General features: G+C 43.4%; 1 protein-coding gene across 3 annotated transcripts; it reads right to left on the bottom strand.

Annotated features, from left to right (window-relative positions):
- Positions 1–301: 301 nt before the first annotated feature.
- Positions 302–22,862, bottom strand: taf2 (TAF2 RNA polymerase II, TATA box binding protein (TBP)-associated factor). 3 transcript variants are annotated; one of them, XM_042086334.1, is made up of 27 exons: positions 22,334–22,862; positions 22,049–22,103; positions 21,778–21,938; positions 21,020–21,138; positions 20,267–20,408; positions 19,746–19,977; positions 17,773–17,957; positions 16,614–16,727; positions 14,743–14,842; positions 14,481–14,566; positions 13,586–13,721; positions 13,137–13,291; positions 12,581–12,695; positions 12,363–12,472; positions 11,694–11,759; positions 11,243–11,296; positions 10,227–10,479; positions 8,897–9,037; positions 8,659–8,769; positions 8,344–8,537; positions 6,799–6,938; positions 6,096–6,165; positions 5,803–5,912; positions 2,906–3,129; positions 2,541–2,699; positions 1,242–1,344; positions 302–625 (listed from the first exon to the last, which is right to left on the bottom strand). In XM_042086334.1, exons 1-27 carry the CDS (start codon positions 22,381–22,383, stop codon positions 351–353), a joined length of 3,660 nt encoding a protein of 1,219 aa, XP_041942268.1. In that variant the 5' UTR covers positions 22,384–22,862; the 3' UTR covers positions 302–350. The 3 variants fall into 3 exon arrangements, with proteins under 3 accessions (XP_041942268.1, XP_041942269.1, XP_041942270.1); XM_042086335.1 differs by having other exon boundaries at positions 2,918–3,129; XM_042086336.1 differs by lacking the exon at positions 11,243–11,296.
- Between the last annotated feature and the right edge of the window lie 662 nt (positions 22,863–23,524).

Genomic DNA, 23,524 nt, shown 5'->3' with positions numbered 1-23,524 from the left:
AGAGAGCAGGAGAGAGGATGTGTGCAGGCTGAGTGGTGTGGCATGATAGGTGGTTGGGAGAAGGGGAGCGGGCAGTTTTGGGGGGGGGGGGGGCAGAACTTGGCCAAGGAGCACTGCCTCTTTGTGGTCAACGATGACATCAGGAACACACATGAAGTGCATCTTTCACCCTCCAGAGTCCACGCACGAGGGAAGGAGAAAGTGCCTCTTTTGTGAAGCTCCTGAGCTGTGGTCGCCACAGCAACACCCGTCTCTCTCTCTCTCTCTCTCTCTCTCTCTCTCTCTCTCTCCCCCCCCCCCCCCCCTCGGCCTCGGCCTCCCCACCCCCAGGCTTGGGCAGAAGGCCGTCCTCAGTCGGAGAGGGATGGCGAGCGGATGGAGCGTCCGCTGGCTGGGCTGTTGCTGAAGGCGTGCGAGTCGCGCTCCTTGTCCTTGCTGTCGTGCTTGTGCTTGTGTTTGTGCTTGTGCTTGTGCTTCTTCTTCTTCTTCTTGTGCTCGTGGTGGTGGTGGTGGTGGTGGTGGTGCTCGCCGTGCTTGGACGACGAGCTGCTCTCCTTGCTGAACATAGGCATGGGCGTGGCGGGCATGGAGAGCAGGCTCTGCTCCACGGACGGAGGCTCTTTTCCTGTGGGGCACCGGAGAGAGGATGGATGGAGAGGAGTGGAGAGAGAGAGAGAGAGAGAGAGAGAGAGAGAGAGAGAGAGAGAGAGAGAGAGAGAGAGAGACACGCTATGAGACCACTGTTATTTTTTAATTCCAGAAAAATGTCAAAAAGGAGATTTTAAGATTCTGTTTGCTCCAGGACGCCCTTTAAGACTTCAAGGTGGAGTGAGCAATACTGACGGAAGTCAGCTGTTTTGAAACACAACCACCTCATACACCCCCCTCTCTCTTTGAAATGTTCTTTCCAGTTCCTTGCACGCACATCATCTTGGCTTGGACACATGCCATACAACACAGGTTAAAAACCTACACACACGTGTCTCAGAGCAACATAGGAACTTAAATGCATAGGCTGCACACATAAATAAACCTAGCGTGGCATACAACAGGCGGCCAACTGGTCTTATATGGGGTATGGCTTATGGACAGGCCCGTAACTACACATTCATGTAGGGAAACACAACATCTATTTTGGCAAGAAAAAGACTGGTTCTTGTTTGTTTTTTACATTGTATCACCTCTTAAGTGCTGAGGTGAACCTCAATGCTTAGCCTGGTAATATAGCACTTCTCACTTACCTGGTGTAGATGGTCTTTCCAGCATGTTCAAATGATGATAAATGAAAGCCTGACTATCATGAACTGTCTCCATGTCGATGTCCTCCTCTTCTTGGGTGGGAAACTGATTGATACAAATTTAAATATATCATCACATGGTGACAAATAAGCCCAGAGGGGTATTTCACAAAACCTAGATAAGGGATTAAGCTGGGATTTTTGGTTATCCTGGATGAATTTAGCCTTGACTTGGTTTCACAACAAAGATGGCACATAAATTACTATGGAGATTTATTCTGTGAAACTAATTATGTTTTCTTATTGCCAGCTTTCATTCAAATCAGACCTCCATGTGATTTTTTAAGAACTTTATTCCATTTGTATACTACTTGCTAAATGCATTTGCTTGCACAACACCACAGATTGTCTGCGTAATTCCATAGGGTTATCATTTTAATTGTGATAACCCAATAATTATACTCATACATACTCGTATGCTTATTTTGTTGATAGACGTTTGATGAATAGCCTACTATAGTAGGTGATTGGAAATAAAGGGCAATTTTTCAAAGGTGTTGTCAACTAATTTGGATAATATTTATAAGATAATATTTAAAGTCATATACAGTATAGTCATACTATGTGTATCTTTAAAGTGGCGAGTGCTTTTCTTAATCACGTCGTGTGCCAAGACAAGGAAGCACTCACACATGGGTGCATACGTAAATGTGCATTTAGTTGGTCTACTACGCCTACTCTCAGTGTTTCCCCATTCAAAAAAGAAAAGGTTTACTTTACTGTTGGTCTATATCAAAAGCGGTTGTTCAGTTTGTGTGAATGACGCTATTTTCTGACTCTTTTTAATTTCAACTGTGAACCTGATTACTTACACCTGACTTAACCTAGTCGCTCCTACTCATCCTGGATTGGCGTTAATAAAACGTGTTGAGCTAGGATGACCACTCAACGCTATGTCAAGCCTCGCTTTACAGTATCACTTATCTTGGACTTTTTAATTCTGCTTTATTCTGTGGAATACCCCTCAGATGCTAGCAAATAGGCCACTGTGACATGCTGACCTAAGCACCTTCACTAAATACGAAAAAAGGCGTAATATTTTCTAGTAAATTTGTATGAATGAAAAATTAGGAACATGAATATAAATCATCTCGCGCAATTACATATCTTTTCATAAAACCAGCCTAGCTGTACTTTAGGAGTGTCTGTACTTTGGCAAAAAATGGCAAAAAAGGAAACGATGACCACTGAAGCAACATGTCCTATTGAGGGAGAAAGACGAGTTGCGGGCAGGCTCCTTACTCTGCTCTTCATGGGAATTTTAGCGCTCAGCTCGTCCTGCAGCACCTGCCCCGGCTCTGGGGGAGACCCCAGGGGTGTGTCCAGTTTCCTCTTCAGGGCCTGACTGGGTGGAGGGACCGGGATAGGTGGTGTATCGATGACCAGATGCTCTTCCTCTGCCTGCGAACACAGAGAAAATGAGTACACAGACGGAAGGTACTAGCTCACAGGGTGATGACGGACTCATGCAAATATGATTGGCAACTAAATGGGAGGAATCTAATGGACGTCCTCAAAAGACTGACAGAGAGGCTTTTAGTAAAAAGAAGAACAGATGGATAGATGCAACAGAACGGATGGCTCTAGGATGGATGGGTCTAGCATGCCTTAGTACTGACTGAGAAGGCCATGGACGAGATGGACGAGGGCAGCTCGGGGGCAGCCACGGCCTGCTCGGGCTTGATGGTGGGGTTGAGCAAGGCCTTCTTCTCCTTCAGGTTGAGTACCAGGCCCAGCTCGGGCAGGGGCAGGCAGGAGGGCCGTGTCAGGCCAAACAGCGTGTAGTACAGGTTCATCGCATCGCAGCGCAGGCGCCAGTCGTGAGAGGTGCCTGCAAGGGTCACAAAGCAACACAACGTCACAGGAGGGATGGAGAATTATTTGTCATATACAGTACAATGCTAAAATCCTAAAGTCCTAAATGCTAAAGTCTAGCCCCCTCTTCATTTGTTGCTCCACTAATGTTACGATGGTCCACCTCATACTCTCCCCACAAGAACACAACCATCACACAGGAAACAAACATAGCACCAAAAAGCCCCCCCCAGCCCCCCCCCCCGCAAGGACAACCACCACAAGACCACCAAAACAAATCCAAAAGTGACCAAACACTGAAACCGGACTGGAACGAGAACAAAAACCACCCTCTCTGTGTCCTTCATCACTGTGCGCACACCTCCGGGCTACACTGCAGCAGAGAGAGCCAGAAAAGTATACATATGATCCCCACAACACTGCCAGAGCAAAACATAGAGATACAATACTGTATATTTGATGTTTTTGTTTGTTTATAAAGCACTTCTATCAATGATCCCTGTATCAAATCCCTGTATCCCTGTATCAAAACCAACCACAGGGTAAAAGATGAGAAAGCACAACTCAAGGACATGACGCAAAAAGAACTTTCTCAAATGATGTATCCTGGAGAAAACATTAACCTGATTCTGTAAACGGTAAGATTTAATTTGATGTAAAAAGCTTAGCTCCCATAAACAGCCATTGCAACATCAACCCCAAAAGCAGGTTCCGAGCTACCCAACAATCTGTTAGAGCACATTAGGGAATAATCCTGGCAGACTGCAGTCCTCCGAAGAACCCTTTAAATCTCTGCCCAACATTGTGAAACAGACGATTTCCCCTCAGTCTGAGAGGCGCGTGTGCACTAATCAGAAGCAGGTGTCAGTGTCAGAGTTCTTAAAAAAAAAAAAAAAAAAAAAAAAAGTTTTTAAAACTCCTGCCAGCATATGCCGCACATATATCGGTCAAACACGCTGAAGGTAGCAATCACTACGGGGGGGGGGGGGGGGGGGGGGACTCTATAATGAGCTCTGCTAGTGTCTCTGTCAAAAGACGTCTTAAGTTGTTGTTCAGAGGAAGTCCCGCGGCAGGCTTGTGCGTTGTGTTAAGAGACTTCAAAGGGTCCAGCGCGCTGCGGCTGGCTCGTAAAGGCGGAGGCCGGGGCCGGGAGGCTGGCGCGTGCGGTGGGGGCCATGTCATCACCTCCAGGCCTGGATGAATACGCGCCTGTACTGTACACATGTGGAAGTGATTGTCCAGAGAGTCCCCATTGGATCTGGCCGACCTCGCGCGTGATGAAACACAGATGTGGAGGCCATAGGAGAGAAAGTGTGTTTTGTCTCCCTAATGTGATTATTAGTTTGTGCGTCGCAACAACTTTCGCCATCTTTGTGTGTGTTATGCAACTTTTTTTTTTCTTGTTTGTTTGGCTACAAAAGAGGTTTGGCTACAATTTATCTCGCCTTGCATGGAAATTGTATGATAGTTACTGTATTGTCACCTGGTGCTATCTAGAGTCCGTAATCATGTTACACAGCCACTTACAGTGTAGTAGAGTGTAAATAAAAGAGGTAATATTTGGACACCAAATATGTCAAAAAACATTTAATTTACTGTGTACTAACTTCTTTATTGGTTCAAGAATCAATTCTGTCACTGAGAAGGACCAAACGCCCAAGCTCAGAGGCGACGCCTTCCTCTACCCTTTGACCCTGCCCCAAGAACCCCTTCACCAGTACCCGTCTCAACTGATTTGCTCCATTCCTGCTCTGAGAGCACATGAAAATGTCTTTCTACCTCTCTACTAGTGAAATAAGCCCAGTGAGCTCGCCAAAATAAATAATAATTCAGTTACATAAATGAAAAGGTAACAGAATTGACTGAACAGTGAATCTGCCATTACAAAGACTAAATAAATTATGGCTAGATCAAAAGAAATGTCTTGAAGAAATTTAGAAAATCTGTTCAGTCTTGATCAGTTTGAAAGAACTACAAAGACTTTTCCAAATACCTTGGATGTGAAGGAAACACAGTACGAGTTTTAATCAAGAACACTTGGAAACATGAAACAGTGAATTATTCATGGAGTGGATGGTTTACGGAAAAAACATCTTCATTCTCCAATGTGAAGGGCAAAACCCCCCTCTGTCTTTCAGGTTTTTCATTGCAAGGCTAACATGAGTTCATGACTGAGCAATTCAAAAGAACCTTTTGGATGATACTATGCCTGCCATTAATCAAGCAAATTCCTGAAATCACATCATGCCACAACAGCCAAAGGGGGTGCGGTAGCTCTCCTGCCTCAGGATCCAATCTGGACACTTAAAACACTTAACTGACTCCACTGACCATGGATCCAACAGAAAAGTCCATGAGAATTAAAGCAAAGAAGTTGGATTGGATTTACAGGAAGGAATCATTTTGATACACTCAATACTTCAGATAATGGAAAAATCAGGAGGCAATTGCTTAACCACAAAATATAATTTTCAGAACCTTGTTGTAATTTAATAATCTTGGATTTAAGGTCAAAGTGTAAACAAATTGAGTGTGACTGATGTAATAGCAAAGGAGACCGCATTTTAGTCTACTTAGAGCAAGAAAACAAACTGTGCCGCCATTTCTTAGGCACAGAAAAAAAGTACATTCTGTGTGAGCCTACTGTTCTAGTTCGGTCTTGTTTGGCCTGAGTGTATCCTAACCTTACCTGAGTTCATGAGCTTCCACAGTTGGTCCACAAGTGCCTCGTTGCAGAGCGCTGACTCTGTTGCTTTGGTAAAAGGTGGGTTCTTACCAAGCATGCTTAGGATCTTATGTCTGGAAAGATGCAAAACACATAAATAGGTACTCGTTCATTTAGAGGGGTTTGTCAGTTCACACATTTTTTTTCTAATTGGTTGTACATAACATACATAACTTTAAGGGCAATTAAGAATACGTAAAGACAAAACGGATAACTTCAAGGTTCTGATCAAAGCCACCAAAAAAGAAAACACTGACTTGACATAATGTGTGGGGTCATTCTGGACCATGGTCAGCAGCCACTGGAGTTCTTCTGAGCTCCTGTCAACTAGCAATAAACACACACAGGTAAAACACATGCCCCCGTCTGTGGCTCACACAATGCTGCCCTGTTAGTAGCCCACCCGCCTCTAGCAGACCACCAGCTCAGCTCACTCAATTACATTAATATGAGCAATATGGTGGAAGAGGATGGGCAAGAGCCAGGGGCAGACATGGTGTGTGTGTGTGTGTGTGTGTGTGTGTGTGTGTGTGTGTGTGTGTGTGTGTGTGTGTGTGTGTGTGGGGGGGGGGGGGGGGGGGGCTAAAAGAGGAGGAGGAAGGGGGCAACAGTGTGAAGCTTTACATCATTAATGATGCAGAGTGATGAGGTGATTGTTGTTGATTCATTTCCAACAGTAGTCTTGTTAGGAGACGAGTTGGATGAAAATAAGAAGTGAGTCCATGGCCATGTGCAGTTGGCTCAGTCACTTTTTCCACATAAACATAATGACCAGTTTTATTTTGCTCTTAGAAAGCACAGTTAATCAACAAGCTCTTCAAGCATTTCAATAAACTGCTATAAATCTGACTACTACAAAGACACTATGATTACATTCATTTTTCAACAACTGCTAGAAATAAACTTTTTAGAAGGCACAGTATATGAAATTCAAGCGTGATGGTGGCCAGAGGTGCCTACCTCGAGTGTAATCCACAAGAGCTTCCAGTGCAGCGATGCGGACATCAACAAAATGGCCAAACTCTGCATAGGACTTGAAGAGGCTGGGATCACTGGGAATGTGGCCATTCTTCTGCAGCGTGCGAATGGCTCGCAGACAACTACATACCACACAAGACAACACAAGCACAACATCAGTTTTCCCAAAAGCTTCAAGCAATATGAAGCAACTATTCATATGAACTCGACTACCATATGCAAAATATGAACTTATTTTGCATGACTTATGTTTAGCTTGGCACAAACGATAAGTAAATATAATATTTATTTACGTAAACAGAGCTGTATGCAATAAAAATCATGAACACAAGTTATATTCAACCTTATTTTGGAATACGGATTATGGGGTGAAAAGTTTAGAGTAATGACTTCCCTAAAACAAATTGGAATCTAGACTAAAGTGGTCTGTTGTCTTTCCTAATTTCCAATAAACCTTTGCCACATATTTGACAGAAAGGGCACTCACTCGAGCAGTCATAAATCTGCCTGAAAGTGATCCTGTTTTCTCTGTTTGGCAATGATGCTCTGTGAGTGCATCTGGCTCTATGGTGATGTACTCAGAGTGCCCCATGCATGCACTCAGTGGTGACTACGTTCTTGCAGCAGGATTGGCTTTTCAGTAGTCATGTCTTTGCATGACTAACATTTTCATAGATTTATTTACTTGATCAGTTACATTGACTGTACATCTCTAGTTTGATAGCAGAATGCTTGTAAGCAACTGCGTCAATTGGCTGTGCTGTGATTGGGTTACTCATCTACAAAAACCTAAGAGTTAATGTGCCTCTAACAGGCTGTGACTCTACGCAGTACCTAACGGTGATTGTGTTCCTGTAACAGGCTGTGACTCTACACAGTACCTAACGGTGATTGTGTTCCTGTAACAGGCTGTGACTCTACACAGTACCTAACGGTGATTGTGTTCCTGTAACAGGCTGTGACTAGACAGTACCTAACGGTGATTGTGTTCCTGTAACAGGCTGTGACTAGACAGTACCTAACGGTGATTGTGTTCCTGTAACAGGCTGTGACTCTACGCAGTACCTAACGGTGATTGTGTTCCTGTAACAGGCTGTGACTCTACACAGTACCTAACGGTGATTGTGTTCCTGTAACAGGCTGTGACTAGACAGTACCTAACGGTGATTGTGTTCCTGTAACAGGCTGTGACTAGACAGTACCTAACGGTGATTGTGTTCCTGTAACAGGCTGTGACTCTACGCAGTACCTAACGGTGATTGCGTTCCTGTAACAGGCTGTGACTCTACGCAGTACCTAACGGTGATTGTGTTCCTGTAACAGGCTGTGACTCTACACAGTACCTAACGGTGATTGTGTTCCTGTAACAGGCTGTGACTAGACAGTACCTAACGGTGATTGTGTTCCTGTAACAGGCTGTGACTAGACAGTACCTAACGGTGATTGTGTTCCTGTAACAGGCTGTGACTCTACGCAGTACCTAACGGTGATTGCGTTCCTGTAACAGGCTGTGACTCTACGCAGTACCTAACGGTGATTGTGTTCCTGTAGCTGGGGAGCAGTTTCTCCATGTTGAGGTAGCGGGTGATCTCTTCCAGAATGAGGCGCACGTCTGGGTTGAGGTTGTCCACCGTGCGGACCTCGTTGTTAATGCTGATCGCAGGAGTCAGGGAGTTGGTGAGGGCGTCAATCAACTCAGCCCTGTAGTAGTTGTCAGAGAACTGTGTCGACAGCGCAAAAGAGAGATTGACAAAAAGCCTGAGGGATATACAACCTCCACCTGATAAAAATAAAAACTGCTGTTCTGACTCCTAAAGACTGTGGATACACTGCATGCCTCACCTTATTCTTCCTGTTATCATTGTACTTGATGAGGTCCAGGATGAAGTTCAGAACTTCTTTAGGGCATAAATTCTGCACATCTCTCAACAAAGCCATGGAAACTGGCATAGTCTAAAGAGAAAAATATGGGAGGGGCATGTTACAAGTTTCCTTCATATTGATAATATTTTGAAGAATCTGAAAAGCACTGAAATGCAATAAATGCATGCAAAAGAAATCTAAAGAGGGAGATGCATGCCTTTTGCAGGAAGTAGCTCTGGAAGTTGATGAAGTTGTTGGTCTTGACGATGTTTGGGCAGCTCTTGCAGCAGAACATGCGGGTGAAAAGGGATTTCATGGCAGGTGGTCCGGTCCACGTGCTCATCATGGAGTTGGCAATCTGCAGCAAAGGAATAATAATAAAAATCCAGCACTGTATATTTTACAGAGGACATCAAAGAGGCTTTAAGCCCCATGTAAGTGTAAGAGCTCCAGCCTGTGGGGAAGGTGATATCGGTGTTCTGTACGACCATGTACAGTGCCTATAAAAAGTATTCACCCCCTTGGATATTTTCCCCTTTTATTGCTTTTACAAATAATAATAATAAGCAGCTTTATTTGTATAGCACCTTACATACACAGAATGCAGCCTTAAAGTGCTTTACATTTGGATCATTTAACACAATAATAGAGAAGAAAATAATAATAACAATAATACATTTTGAGGCTAACACAGCAAGTTGTTGCGATAGTATACAAATGCAATATAACAAATGCAAAATATATAACAAAATATATAGGCTTTGCTGACAAACTATATATAGGCTTTGCTAACAAACGCTTAGGCTAACAAATGCTTAAATGGAACCTTGGTCAATTTAATTTGGCCTTTTTATTACAATAAAATAACTCACTTTAATGAGTGAAAGTGAAAGCAGATCTCTACATCCGACTCAAAACCCATTGCGGCCATTGCTCCCTCTTATTCCCATGTCAAGCTCATCTCCTTCCTACACACTCACCAGCTTCTTCTCTGAGTGCCTTCAGCACTGCAGATATCTGCCCACATGCATCGCGTCTAATGGGTTTAAAAACCAACGTGCTTTCTATCCTGTTCTCTCGCATCCTGTGGCATCTAAAATGTATTTAGTAAGTATAAGTAAGTATATATACTCTTTTGATCCCGTGAGGGAAATTTAGTCTCTGCATTTATCCCAATCCGTGAATTAGTGAAACACAAACAGCACACAGTGAACACACAGTGAGGTGAAGCACACACTAATCCCGGCGCAGTGAGCTGCCTGCTACAACAGCGGCGCTCGGGGAGCAGTGAGGGGTTAGGTGCCTTGCTCAAGGGACCTTCAGCTGTAGCCTACCGGTCGGGGTTCGAACCGGCAACCCTCCGATTACAAGTCCGAAGCACTAACCAGTAGGCCACGGCTGCTATCCTATACTATCCTGCTTTCACCTGGAGTCTGGAGAAAAACTATATACATATAAAACACATTAAAATATTAAACAGTAGAGTTTTGACCTACGTGGGTTAGTCTGTGTGTAAAACTCTGCTGAGGTGCTGAGGCGCTCCCTACCTTGGCCAGGCAGAAGCAGGCCTGCATGCGCACTTTGTAGAAGCACTGCTCCTGCTCTAGGATGTCGGTGAGGGCGAGACGCGAGGCCGGCGTGGAGAACTTCTCCAGAGCCAAGATGGACTCCTCCTGGGCCACCACGTCGCGCTCGTAGCGCAGCTGGTACTGCCACATGAAGTCGGCCTGCTCGAACTCCACCTTCCGCAAGATGGACATGTCCGGGTCGATCCGAATCCACAGCAACGGTGAGTCAGCACTGAGGAGGGTTGTATGGTGGACAGAAGAATTCTAAATGCCCTGCTAGAACTAGTTTCCCCCTACATGGATTTAGGTAAACACATACACATAAACAGCTACTATTCCCTCCTGCTATGCTGTCGTGCTAATACTAAAACCAATCAATAATCAAATCCTGCTTAAACAAAGACATAGGACACATGTTTTAGTAAGTAGTTAGTAAGAAGTTAAAGAGAGAATTGTGCTGGTGCTTGGTACAGAGACAAAGCAGCTCAAGGCCATTTATCCTTGAGAACAGTCGTGCCTACTCATGGGTGCTGAGGTGTCCCTTTCTTTTAGAGTAAAAGTGTAAACCTCAACTTATAAACTACACTGTCTATTCCCTAAACCTTTCCTCAACACTCCTAGAGCACATTAACACTTATTAAATACATACCTGAATATCAACATCAAGCACCATCTTGGGCTGATATTTTTAACAGGGCATGGAGCTCTGCTTAGTGCAGAGGTTAACACCAAAACCTCTGGAGGCCTTTTCAACATGTTGTTGGGCTGGAGGCAGTATGTTTACCACACGTGACTATTACAGCAGTGACACACGGTCCTCCTCACATTCGTAGAGTGAGCTTGGAGGAGTCCAAGCCACAGCCAGAGCCCCAAAACTGGGCAACCACCCGGTTGTCCTCACATCAACCCTCACATCTCCTCCTCCTCCTCCTCTCCTCCTCCTCCTCCTCCTCTCCTCTGTTTTATAGCTCCCTCCTCTCTGTCCTTCAGCTCACCCTAGCTCCAGATAGCTGCAGCTGGCCCTGTCCTTTCCTCTACTGCTCTCGGGTCTGGGGAAGAAACATCAGCTGTAACGCACATCATTTCATGGAGTAGAAGCACAGAACTGCAAGCAGGAATATTCAAAACATAAATCGCATAGAGTGACGCGAGGAGGAACACATTCCCCACAGGTTTGTACAAATATTGCAGAAGTTCATGGTTTTTAATGCCTTTTTTTAATAAACAAAATACTTTTCCTCAACGTCGCAATAGTTACCTATGAAGCACTTACAACACATTGCATCTGGTTCTGCAATTGTAACATTTTGTTAAAGACCTTAGTACTAGGTGGCAGTGGCACGACGCAGTAGACATTTGGGTCACTGGCCAACAAAGTTTGGTGAGAGAATCAGCATCAGACAGGCCTGATGGGACAGTGAATGACCAATAGAGAGGAAGTCTTACTCCATGGCTGAGAGGTCCATGTCAACTTCCTCTCCGTTCATCAGAGGAATCTTCTTCTTCTTGTTTCTGTAAGCACAAGGAGATGGAACAGCCATGGGAGGGGAGGCAAGGTCAGGTCAAGGTCAAGTTCAAGGTCAGGTGAGGTCAGGTGTGACACTAGCATTGTTTGACAGCCTACAGTATTCTCATAATGTCAAAGTAAAGATCCTTGAGGAAGTGGAGAAGACTCCCCATACTGTGTTGGGTATTGCTGCAGTGGCAGGAGTCTCAAGGGTCAGTAACAAATACAAGTTAAACACACTAGAGGTCAACTAAAACTGGATACTGATCCTGCATGGACGATGTTCTATTGGCCGGTGAGGCCTGCACTCAGTATGCCGTCAATTGCATAATAACTCAATCCTCAGTCCAATTCTCATACATTAAATCAAAACAATACAGCTACATTAACATAAGCAAAGCAGAGTGAAGGGAGTCCTGTACTTTTTGTTCTGTTTCTTACAGGTCTTTTTACATAATATAACTATTCTATGGTTCTAGGGCCATCAACCTGCCAAAAAAGTTTATTTTTGAGAATGTAGCATGAATGTAGCAATGTTTGTGAAACAGATCCATAAGACCTCAGTGAGAGGTCAGGAGACTGTACTCTGCACAGTGTGGCTTATTCACCTTCTGCTCTTGGAGTGGCAAGGTATATCATGCTTCAGACTGTTCTCCTCTATCTGCAGGGTGTGGTTGAAGGAGCCATCCAGTTCCTGAACCGTCACCTTGATGGGGCCCTGCGGAAACCAAAGAAACACACTTAGGTTCCTTTGCAAAACACCTGCTGGCCCCATGACCTTGAGACCACCCCGAGAGAAGGCTGCCACACATTAGCGGGCTCTTACCACGTATTTCTGTGTGCCGGATGAGGTGTAATCCTGGCGAATTTCCAGCTCAAGCACATTCCTCTTCCTGTTGAAGGCAAAGCTCCCAAAGAACTTCACCACCCCACTCTGGTCTCTGGGCAGGAGTGTCAAGGCAAAAATTCAAAGCCTCGAGTCGATCATTCATCATGTGCAGCTTTCAGCTACAGGACATCACTCATCATCACACAGACATGTGCCTCACAGATCTGGATAAAATAGTGATATGGGTTAAACTGTCTCAACTAAATCCATCAGCTTGACAGCTTCTGCATGGTGAGAAGCACTATTCCAACAATTCAAACAACATATGCAACATTTAAAACGGCTGTCAAAAAAGAGGGATTTATCTAGAGGAAAAAATATTTCTTTTTTATTGTATTTCTTAATTTTGCTTGTTAAATTCTTTTCTTTTTTTAAATTTTTGTTGATTTTGCACTAATGAACAAGAATGGCGTGTCCAGTTCACTTAGATATTGCTGTATGTATTCCACAACTTTGGCAACAGAAGAAAGCTTGTGCAGCTGTAAAGGGATACACCCATTGCTTGATGAGAGGACCGATGTCCTTGCCAGACACGTTGGAGATGGACTTAAGGAAACTGGAGGTCGACACCAGCATCTGGCTCCACATATGAGATTGGTACTTCTGGGACGAGGCGGTGCTGGCTAAGCTCAGCAGTTTGTTGAAGACCTGCAGTTACACACACACACACACACAGTATGTGCACACAAACACACACACGCCGTATAATATAGATTAATGCTTCCTGAACAAAGTGCTGAGAGAAGAGTTTCCACAAGCTATTCAAACAAAGCCAAAGATCTTTTCCAGAAATATACAAATTTCTGAAATCCATGACTGGAAAAACAACCCAAAATCCTAAGACCATAGAGTGGGCACTGAGCTTTTTGGGAAATAATTCACAAAGCAGATCGATCAGGGAAGGCTCAGCACTCATATAAACTTCGTCCTGCCAAGTGTCACCTGAAGCATGAACTCCATGCTGATCCGATTCTCGATCAGCCGCATGACCAGGTGGGCTTTGCACTGGAACATCTTGTAGTACTTCCAGGACAGCGTGTGGGGGTGTTTGATGGAGAAGTGCAAGTGAGGCGTCGGGCTGATGAAAAACAGATGGAGGAGCGCCAGAAGAGGAAGAGCCCGATGATGGTCATGAACACATATGGAAAGAGAAAGAGACAGCAAAACAAACAACAGTAAGTCATCAAGTAATTAACAGAGAAAGACATGAAATGAAAAAAAAAATAGAATTTAGAAAGACAGAGCAAAGAAAACAAAACAAAAAAACAAAGAAATAGAAAGACAGAGCAAAGAAAACAAAACAAAAAAAAGCCAGACAGACAGCCTTTATATTCCACTTTTTCCCCCATTCTGAGGCAATAGTGGTTATTACCTCAGCTGTTGACAGGCGCCTCACAGCGCTTGAGTTAGAGCTGAGATAATTTGCAAACAGCTCTCAAAACACACTTCAGTGGGGAACTGATTTATGACAAATGAGAGTGCCGGAGCCAAGTCGTTTTATGGGAGGTCAATAAGTAGTTCTACTCACAGCCTGTTTTTCCTACAGTCGGGGGGATTCTGAAATCGTTCATCGAACTGAAACGTCTCTGTTCTACACAGCCATGCTAAACGCCAGGTTCAGAGGCCAAGCCATGAGGTGTAATTTAATTTGACGTACACTCTCATTATGATTGGCCCCGCTGACTGACCACTCAAACTCTCCAGTGCCTCCTGGGCCAAATGCTGCCTATGGATTCATGTGAGTGAAATCCACTGCGTGATGGAAAAGTACAGTGTTGTTGTTGATGACTGTAACTGAACCCTGATCAGTGTGGAAATGAAAGGTGCATTTAGTTACTTGTCCTTTTCTTTCCCTCCTCCAAAGGTGGGGTGCAGCAGAACTCCCCCCATCTTCAGCTCATAATCCACAATCCTGTCCAGCTCCTGTGGGATAAGTCAAAACACACACACACACACACACACACATCAGTGCTAGGAGGCAGCAGTACAGTTAGAGAGTAAATTACCCAAGAGCTCCCAAATAGATAACACTGGGAGGTGTGGTCAGCTACACAAGTGCAAGTATAGGGGACAGGGCTGGGCAGGACTCTTGTTTATACCTCCTTTATCCAGTGCCGGTACTCATTCACACCAAAGGTCTTCTTCAGGTACAACCCGTAGATGTAGCCAGAAATTCCTTTTAGAACCCACTCATCAGACCTGCAGTATAGAAAAAACAAAAATATGATGTAGTAGTTCACATAGATAGGATGAATGTCATGGATATATTGCATATATATCCATGACATTATATATACAGTATACTTAAATAACACAGGTGCTATCAGAAATTATTGATAAAAAAAACATGCATATTATGTCCCATTTAAGGTATTGCAATGTTTTATATGACTATTTACTAAATTACATCCATCCAAGGTTTTTAGAATGTCAACTGACAATCTTTAAAAAAATTACAGCAAAGTTATCATTGTGAATTACTGATGTAATGTTCTGTGACTAATACAAGTCTCCAAAGGGCATGGATCTGACCTATGATTTATGCTCGACCTTGTGGTCTTCATGGTTAGACTCTCATGCAAACAAACAGCTCTGCCACTAACTGCAGCCTGCTGCATATTAAATCCTGCAACTGAACCCTATTACTGCTGTCTTATGAGCAGCCATGAGTTTTACAGGCGTCCTCATGCGCTAAGGGCATACGCCCCTGTGTGTTTGGCTTTAAGGGGAGGCAGTGAGAACACCGCAGCCCTCGACGGACCACACATCTCTCCTCGCCGTCTTTGCAGCTCGGCTCAAGCCGTTAATCCCCCCTCCAGACAGCTACGCTTGACGGCAGCCAGAGCCCCCTTCCAGGTTCCAGCGAGAGCTGCAGGTATGACCTCATTTCTCTGGGCCAAGGTGGAGGCGCGACAAAAAGGGGGCCCGTCCGCCACCTCTTCCTCCTCCTCGCTGGCCCACGGGTGCTTATAGGCACTCGCTCAGTCGAGTCTGTCTCCAATTATAAGCTTCGGCTGAATTAACCCACACAATTAATCGCTAGCAGGTGACTGCTTTTCATATCAAAGGCCTTGCTTGCGCCTCTTTTCTGGCACGCTCCCTCCCCTTATATTATATAACACTACCCTAAATTAAATAAATGCATGCATCTGTAATCTGAGCTTCCCACATCTGACTTGGGTTTGAGAGCCCTCAGTGTACAGGGGGGCATTATTTCACACACAGATCAGTGCATGGGACACATTGAGTCAGAGTGCACAACCATGTCGCTGAGGGAGTGAAGTCATATACTGGTGCTGTTCCACCAGCATGGTTCTAATAGAGAGGGAGAGACATTACTTGACGTTCTTCTTTCATTCTCTGTTTAGATCATTTGCATGATGCCTATCTATTAAAATGCTATTAGAGCTCTCAGCTGCAAAAGAACATGATCCAGGTGAGGCCAGGAGAGGCCAGCAGAGACAGAAAATCTCATGCTCCGTCACAGACAACAGCAACAGAACACCTTTAAATCGCTCAGCTGTACAGACACTCTCCACAGGTCACTTCAGAGTCTAACCAAAGCTGCCACGCATCATGAAGCACTGGAAAAAACAAAAATCAAGGAGGGGGAAAAAACATGGAAGAGTGAGAGAATGAGTGAAGTCATACAGAGAGAGAGAGAGAACAGAGAGAGAGAGAGAGAGAGAGAGAGAGAGAGAGAGAGAGAGAGAGAGAGAGAGAGAGAGAGAGCGGGGGAAAGCAGCTCTGTGTCCTAAATCTGAGCCTGCGTCAGTGTGTTGGAGGTCCCTTAGTCACCCACGAGGAGCCAAAGCCCGCCCGTAGTGACGGTGTATGGAGCTACTAATGACCAGGACAGGGCTGTGATGCTGCCACGGGGAAGAGATGACCAGTCACCAGGGCGTGAGTAGGAGACTGGGCGGCTGTTTTGCTGACTGGCGCAACCTGAGAAAGGGGGCTTCCTACTCACCAGGACATGCGCGAGATGAAACAGCCAAAGAACTGCTGGGCCAGAGCCTGGGCCAAGCAGCGGCGCGTCAGGGGGGTCTGGTCGATAATCATGGCACTGTGCAGGAGATTCGTACTGCAGTGGCGGGAGTTGAAAAGGCAGGGGGAAGGGGGGATTGCAGGAAGGGAGAGAGAGAGGGAGGGAGGGAGGGGAGAGAAGGGGAGAGAAAGGGAGAGTGGATTGGATATTCAACTATTGGTGGCACAACTATTTAGATTTTTTTTATTATTATTCTTTGAAGAAGATATTTTATTCTCCTAATCCTCCATTCTGTAAACATTGCTGCACATGAGATTGCCTTAAATCTTTTCATTCTATTTTGTCTGCTACAAAACACTGTAAACACATTTGAGGTTGGTGCAAAGTAAAACTAAAGATTATTTACTAACTACACAAAATCTATTTGCAAATTTAACACCATGAGAAAGATCTAGGGCTGTCAATCGATTAAAAAAAATAATCTAATTAATTAAAGACTCTGTGATTAATTAACCTAAATTAATTGCATATATAATGTTTGCAGTGAAAGTATTTTAAATATTTACATTCAAATGAATCATTGAATAATCAGCATTAGTGACATTAAAGTTCAAAAACTCTTTTATTATTATTTTCACTGTTCAAATAAAAGTTTTTTTTTTTCACATACAAGACATTTCAGGCCACAGATATAACCTAGGGGACACAATGAAAATTAATTAACACTCCCCTCAATGTCAACACTTATTTCTTTGCATTGATGTGCCACTATAGAGTTGATGAACTCCGGTGATATGCAAATTCCTTGCTGCAGACATTGCAGAGGACTTTATTTTCAACACTTTATTTTTTATCAACATCATCAGGCCATTTTTTAAAAGTAAATGTTCCAATCAATGATCCAGGCAGCACGTTTTCTTCTCTCTCCTTCATTTTACAGTCTGACTAGAACGGCTCGGGGTCAAAGGTCATACGGAATCGATTAATCTGCACTAATTTTTTAAATCAGTTATTTTTTTCTCAAATTAATTAATCGAAATTAATCAGTTATTTTGACAGCCCTAGAAAGATCTTAAGGACAAACATCGGTAGGGTCACAGCCGATTGACAGTTCCACACAGAAGGGCTTTCTCCAGCTTACCTGAAGATGCTCATGGAAGCATAGGAGGAGACCTGCACATAGGCCTCGTCCACAAAGACAGTCTTGAAGCAGGAGTAGGGATAGCGGCAGGTGAGGATCTCCTCGTAGAACTCAAAGATCTCATGGAGGTAGGACATGGTGTGCTTGAGCAGGGGAAGCAGTTGAGGCAGGCAGAAGTGGGTCACCTGAGAGACATTGCACAGAGAGAGGTTTCAGCACAGCCAGACAACACACACATCTCTGTAATAATATATGTACTGCTTCCAACGCTGGTATTGTAGGACTACATCACATACAATAGGCCCTACATGTATTTTGTTACGTTCAGAGTTTACGCTAGCCGGCTACAGCCGGAAATTTGGCCGGTTTCAAGTGTAGTTGTGAAAAAAATATAAACGGACAGAATGTCCGGTGGAAAATATGCTAGGCTACATTAATTAATTCATTAATTAATTAACAGGCATTTATAAGACATTAAATAGGCTTATATTGCACAAAATATAGGCGTACAATATCTTACCAACTTGAAACTATTATTTCAAGTTTGCACAAGTTGAGGTACAACACAAGCACAAAACAAATGTTTGGGACATTACCTCAACCAAGAACAACCTAGTGGCGAGCGCAGCACATGCCGCGTACAATGTGAACCCGGCTTAAGAAGGCTAGAGTCTGTTCGCAATGTGTGCGCATGCAGTTTGTGCGACTTAATGAAAGTAGCCTTCTCTGTGCAAAGCTGATTCTAAACAAACTGCTGGTGCTGACGGCGCTTAATAAACTACATTGTGGAAATATATAGTTTGAGATTTAGTGCCATTTAATTTAATTTATTTAAAAAATGTGTCCGGCAGATTTTCTGTATGTCCGGTATTCTGAAATAGCCTATTACCGTTTACCGACATTTTGTCTGGCCAAAAAAATTCTAGCGTAACCTCTGGTAACTCTGATATTCCTGTACATGAACGAAGCCAAGTTCTAGACTAAAGTTTTTTTTTCCATTTTGTACACCAAAGAGAGTAACACAATGTTCTCTTTTCTCCAGTGCAACATTCAAAAAAAATCTGGACTCTGAAGTGAAGTTGAGGAACACTCACACTGAGTGATCACACAGAGAGATCTGTTGTGTTTTACTTCATGAACAAATATCACATATCTATTTCAACTGGACCAGGATGAAGCAGGCTTCTTTGTATTCTATGAACTACCTAAACAGAAAAATATCTGCTTATGTTCTGCGATCTGTGCAATAGACAGCATTCATTGTTTGTAAGGAAAAGTCTAAGCTTAGAAAGTCATGGCTTTTTGTTCAGGTCAACCATAACAGATATCAGTGTCTTTTGACTGTGTGAAGTCTGGTACTTTTAGGCACGGTTTCTGCCTTTGTGGGAGTCAGAGGAAGCTCTGCAAATATGTAAAATAATGCAATGCATATTCCTGAACAATGAATTGCTTCATTTTAGCAAGGAGACACCCCACAATAACACCATTTGTACAATAAAAACCTTTTCAAAGCCGTAATATTATTTCAGACTCAAATTTCTAACTCCTAAAGAGATGTTCACATTGACACAATGCAAGATGTCTGAGTTAATGTTTCATGGATCCGGGACACATACTTGGACATTAAAAAAAGAGGAGTAGGATGACCGGTTAAAATATAACTGCAGAGGTGTTCAGAAAAAAATCTGAGCCTGCCTATATAAAACATCATGCTAATGGGTGAATCCAGCTTTAACACGAGGTACAGAAGCCAAGATACAGATCATGTGTTCCCTCAGATCAGATGAAAACTATGTGCCTCATTTTCACAGATTTGATCTTGTAGCTCAACTGGGGCCAATTAAACAGAACTACTAGTAGCATTTAGTAACCTTTCTGTTCCACCTTCCAGCATAAGTCTGTAAGGAGCACGTCATGCTACGGTGGAGAGGGAATCCTCACCCTGTCAGAGTGAATGTACACTGCAGTCTCACCTCATGCATGTAGGGATCCACAAGAATCTCAAATGGTCCAACAGCCAGGGAGATGTTGGGGGCCGCAGTGGGGATGGGCAGCATGTAATGGTAGGTCTTCTTGCGCATGTCGTGGGTGTAGACAGTCTCCAGCAGGTCTCCACAGGACACGGCGACCATGGAGGCGTCCACTGTGAACTCCAGCTTCCACGTGCACAGCTCCGAATACGAGTCCACGCATGGGAACCAGAACCTGGCAGAGAGAGAGAGCGGCGAAGAGTCAGTGAGATAGACACACACTCACTTCTAAGTCTGTGCAACAACAAGACTTTATAGATTTTATTTCATGTTCTATCTGATATTTCATGTTGTTTTTACCACAACCCAGCAGTATGCCATTAAGCCTGTATTTGGGTAACGTTTTTTTTAGCATGGCTAACAATGAGCCACTTCACTCTCATGCTAGACACAGGCTGAATTGCAAGCTGAGTGCAAATATTGTGAGTTTTGCCCAGGTACTGCAACGCTAGGAAATTCCATACCGTGTGGAGTTCTGGTAGCCGAAGGAGAAGATGTGGGCTCCCCGCTCTGCCATGCTGCCCTCCACGTCAGGCACAACAAAGTGCAGGCCTCCCTTAGGCTGGTCCAGCGAGAACTCAATGTACACTTTCAACACCTTCATCTCTATTGAAGAAAGACACAGATAGTGAGAAACAATCAAAAACAGCACATGAACAGAGAAAAGAAATCCTAGTAGGGGCAGCCGTGGCCTACTGGTTAGCGCTTCGGACTTGTAACCGGAGGGTTGCTGGTTCGAACCCCGACCAGTAGGCACGGCTGATGTGCCCTTGAGCAAGGCACCTAACCCCTCACTGCTCCCCGAGCACCGCTGTTGTTGCAGGCAGCTCACTGCCCTGGGATTAGTGTGTGCTTTACCTCACTGTGTGTTCACTGTGTGCTGAGTGTGTTTCACTAATTCATGGATTGGGTATAAATGCAGAGACCGAATTTCCCTCATGGGATCAAAAGAGTATATATATATAGTATACACATCATTTCACAGTTGTGAAAAGCACAGTGCACAGACTAAAATGAATAAAATAGAAAATAAGGAAAGGTAGACAGGTAATGAAGACATTAAAGTGAACCTTGAAAAGAGGATGCAATATGATTTAATATTCAAAATAATCATGCTAGAAAGTGCAACCACCAGAATCAGTTTTTGCAGATTTGATGTAAACCCATAAAATGAACCATCATCCGCTGTCTAAAACATCTCCCCCCCGAGTTCTCACCGTCTCCTTGCTTCCAGAGCTCTGACGGGACCTTAATGCAGAGCTCCCCATTTCCAGCATCTGGGTCCACCGCACTGACCGCAGCCGTGTAGGCACTGGAGAAGTAGTTCAGGTTCCTCCTTCAAACACAGCCAGTCACAAACTAGTCAGTCACAAACCAGTGGCAAAGAGACCGCCTGAGGTGATATAGCAGCTTCTCGTGTCATTTAAAGTTGCATTGCATATCTGAAAATGCAGCAGCTGTGCCAGTCTTGAGCAATGTTGTTACTGAGCAACTGCATTTGACATCATCTTCAAATATTCATCCAGGAAATTCACTGAGGACTAATTCTGATGCTCGGGTAGAAAATCATAAAAGCCTTCATAGCATAGCATTACCAACAAAAATGTGCCAGTAGCTTTCATCACTTCTAAGATACTGCTAAGCAGTAGTATCTGCGAGGTTAATGCACGCTTTTAAGATAAGCAACACAATAGTTTAAACCGAACACTCAATAACTACTTTAATACATGACTAGTAAATAAGATATAAAATAAAGCTGACAAATTTACATAAAATGAATATTGCATTATTTTAATATTAATAAATCGAAATTGAATATTTCCATTATCTGGAGGTTGTAGACATTCTGATCTCCATCCACACAAGCATCAAGGAGGCTCTTACTCTACCCAATATATTGGGATACAATTCTGACCAGTGCTGTCTTCAAGAGACCAAAGCACCAAAACAATGCTGTGGACCGGGTGCAACTTACTGCTTTGATTCATGATGACAAACTTCTAAGGTGGGATCATTGTAAATGAACGGAGACTCCAAGTCATTGACGCGTACTCTGTATATGCGACACTGCTTGCTGTTGAGTTTGATGCGGTTTAAATTCACAACCGTGGGAAAGATAGTCAGCTCCACATATCCCTATCAGAAAATAGAAGTACTTTTAATGAAAATAATCCTTTTGCGGTACTTCACTGGTAAATATGGCCCAATTTATTTTTAAGATATTAAGTTTAATAAATCAAACTTACAATAACTGACTTCCTCTGGAAATTGATGTTGGTTATGCATACCACCTGATGGGTTGTATAAGGAGACAAGAACAACAATTATTGAGTGAAAAATAAAATTGGCCTTGGATATGATGATAAATTCGTATCGGTTTTAATGACAAGTCAGTGAAACATGAACTAGAAACTTTCTTGACTTTGCATTGTAGCGTCAAGCTAACGTAGTACATGCATACATGATGCTGACTTCTAGAATGAACAAAGCCTGTTGCTGTAATATGCAATGTTGAATTGATTGGTACTTATAATTTGTATGGTCGAGGACTCTCGAAACCCTTGTCTTTCTTCCTGTTCATCCTGCAGGTCGAAGCTTTCAGAAATCGGCGTTTATTGCATAGGTAAGCAGGTTATGTCGGCAACTAATGTTACCGTCTATAATGCGAGTCTTCCGTACTCGATGTTGGCTAACGTTAAGTTACAAACATTCAAACATAGGAAATTAGACTAAACGATGCATAATTTATGCATAATATTAGAACAACCAGAGGAGTCAATAACCATACTAAAGTTACTTTACAATCGTTGTTAACAAGTGAACACTAGCTAAGGCTCAATGACTAGCCAGCCTTACGAAGTTAATGTTAGCAGTCTGGCAAGCTTTATAAACATCTGACTGAAATGGTCCCTCTGCTTCTTCAAACGACGGAAGGTATGAATGCCTTTATTTTTTATGCCATCATTCCTGACAGCGGACCATGTACTAGATCTATACCCTACCCTACATCTCAAAACATTGTAAACTTCCTCCAGACGCAAGCAGCCATTTTGTCAATGACCTTTCACCTCCCGCGCAAAACAGATTTCCCCCACGGTCTTTGTCCACCTCCACAGGCATTATCGCCCTCTGTTGGTGTGGTGTTTGATAACAGAGGTGAAGTTAGTTTGATATTTGATATTCGGATATTGGACAGATATTCAATTTTTTTTTTTTAATGCGGACACATTGTCTCTTATTAGTCACACATAGGATAACTATTCTGCATTGGCTTGGGGTCCCTAGGTCACATGGCTTGGGAGGTATTGAAAATAAGGAGACCGTTTCTTATAGGAAATAATGTATTTTCTTTAAAAAAAAAGTAATATAAAATACAGCGTGCATAGTCACTATAAAAATAGGTGGTTGATGAGTCCCATATAGGATAACTATTCTGCATTGATTTGGAGTCCCTAGGTCACATGGCTTGGGAGGTATTGAAAAAAGGAGACCGTTTCTTATGGGAAATAATGTATTTTCTTTCAAATATTCATATAAAATACAGTGTGCATACAGTGACTATAAAAAGAGGTGTGTCTGATGAGTCCCATATAGGATAACTATTCTTCATTGGTTTGGAGTCACTAGGTCACATGATGTCAAAGCTATTGACAAAAAAAGACTATGAAGGTAATTCAGAAGGTACTTTATAGACGGTCCCTAAGTAGGTTGGCTGGGAGCAA

The sequence above is a fragment of the Alosa sapidissima genome, chromosome 3, assembly GCF_018492685.1.
Source record: "Alosa sapidissima isolate fAloSap1 chromosome 3, fAloSap1.pri, whole genome shotgun sequence".
NCBI lineage: Eukaryota > Metazoa > Chordata > Actinopteri > Clupeiformes > Clupeidae > Alosa > Alosa sapidissima.
This window is presented reverse-complemented; position numbering and strand designations above follow the sequence as displayed.

Excerpts from the sequence above, each read along its gene's own strand:
- taf2 (XM_042086334.1), bottom strand. The coding sequence starts at position 22,383 with ATGAACAGGAAGAAAGACAAGGGTTTCGAGAGTCCTCGACCATACAAA. Across the intron at positions 11,297-11,693 it reads ATGGACCTCTCAGCCATGGA|ACCCGAGAGCAGTAGAGGAA; the intron begins GTAAGACTTCCT and ends TTTCTTCCCCAG. Across the intron at positions 8,770-8,896 it reads AGAGCTACTTCCTGCAAAAG|ACTATGCCAGTTTCCATGGC; the intron begins GCATGCATCTCC and ends TTTTCTCTTTAG.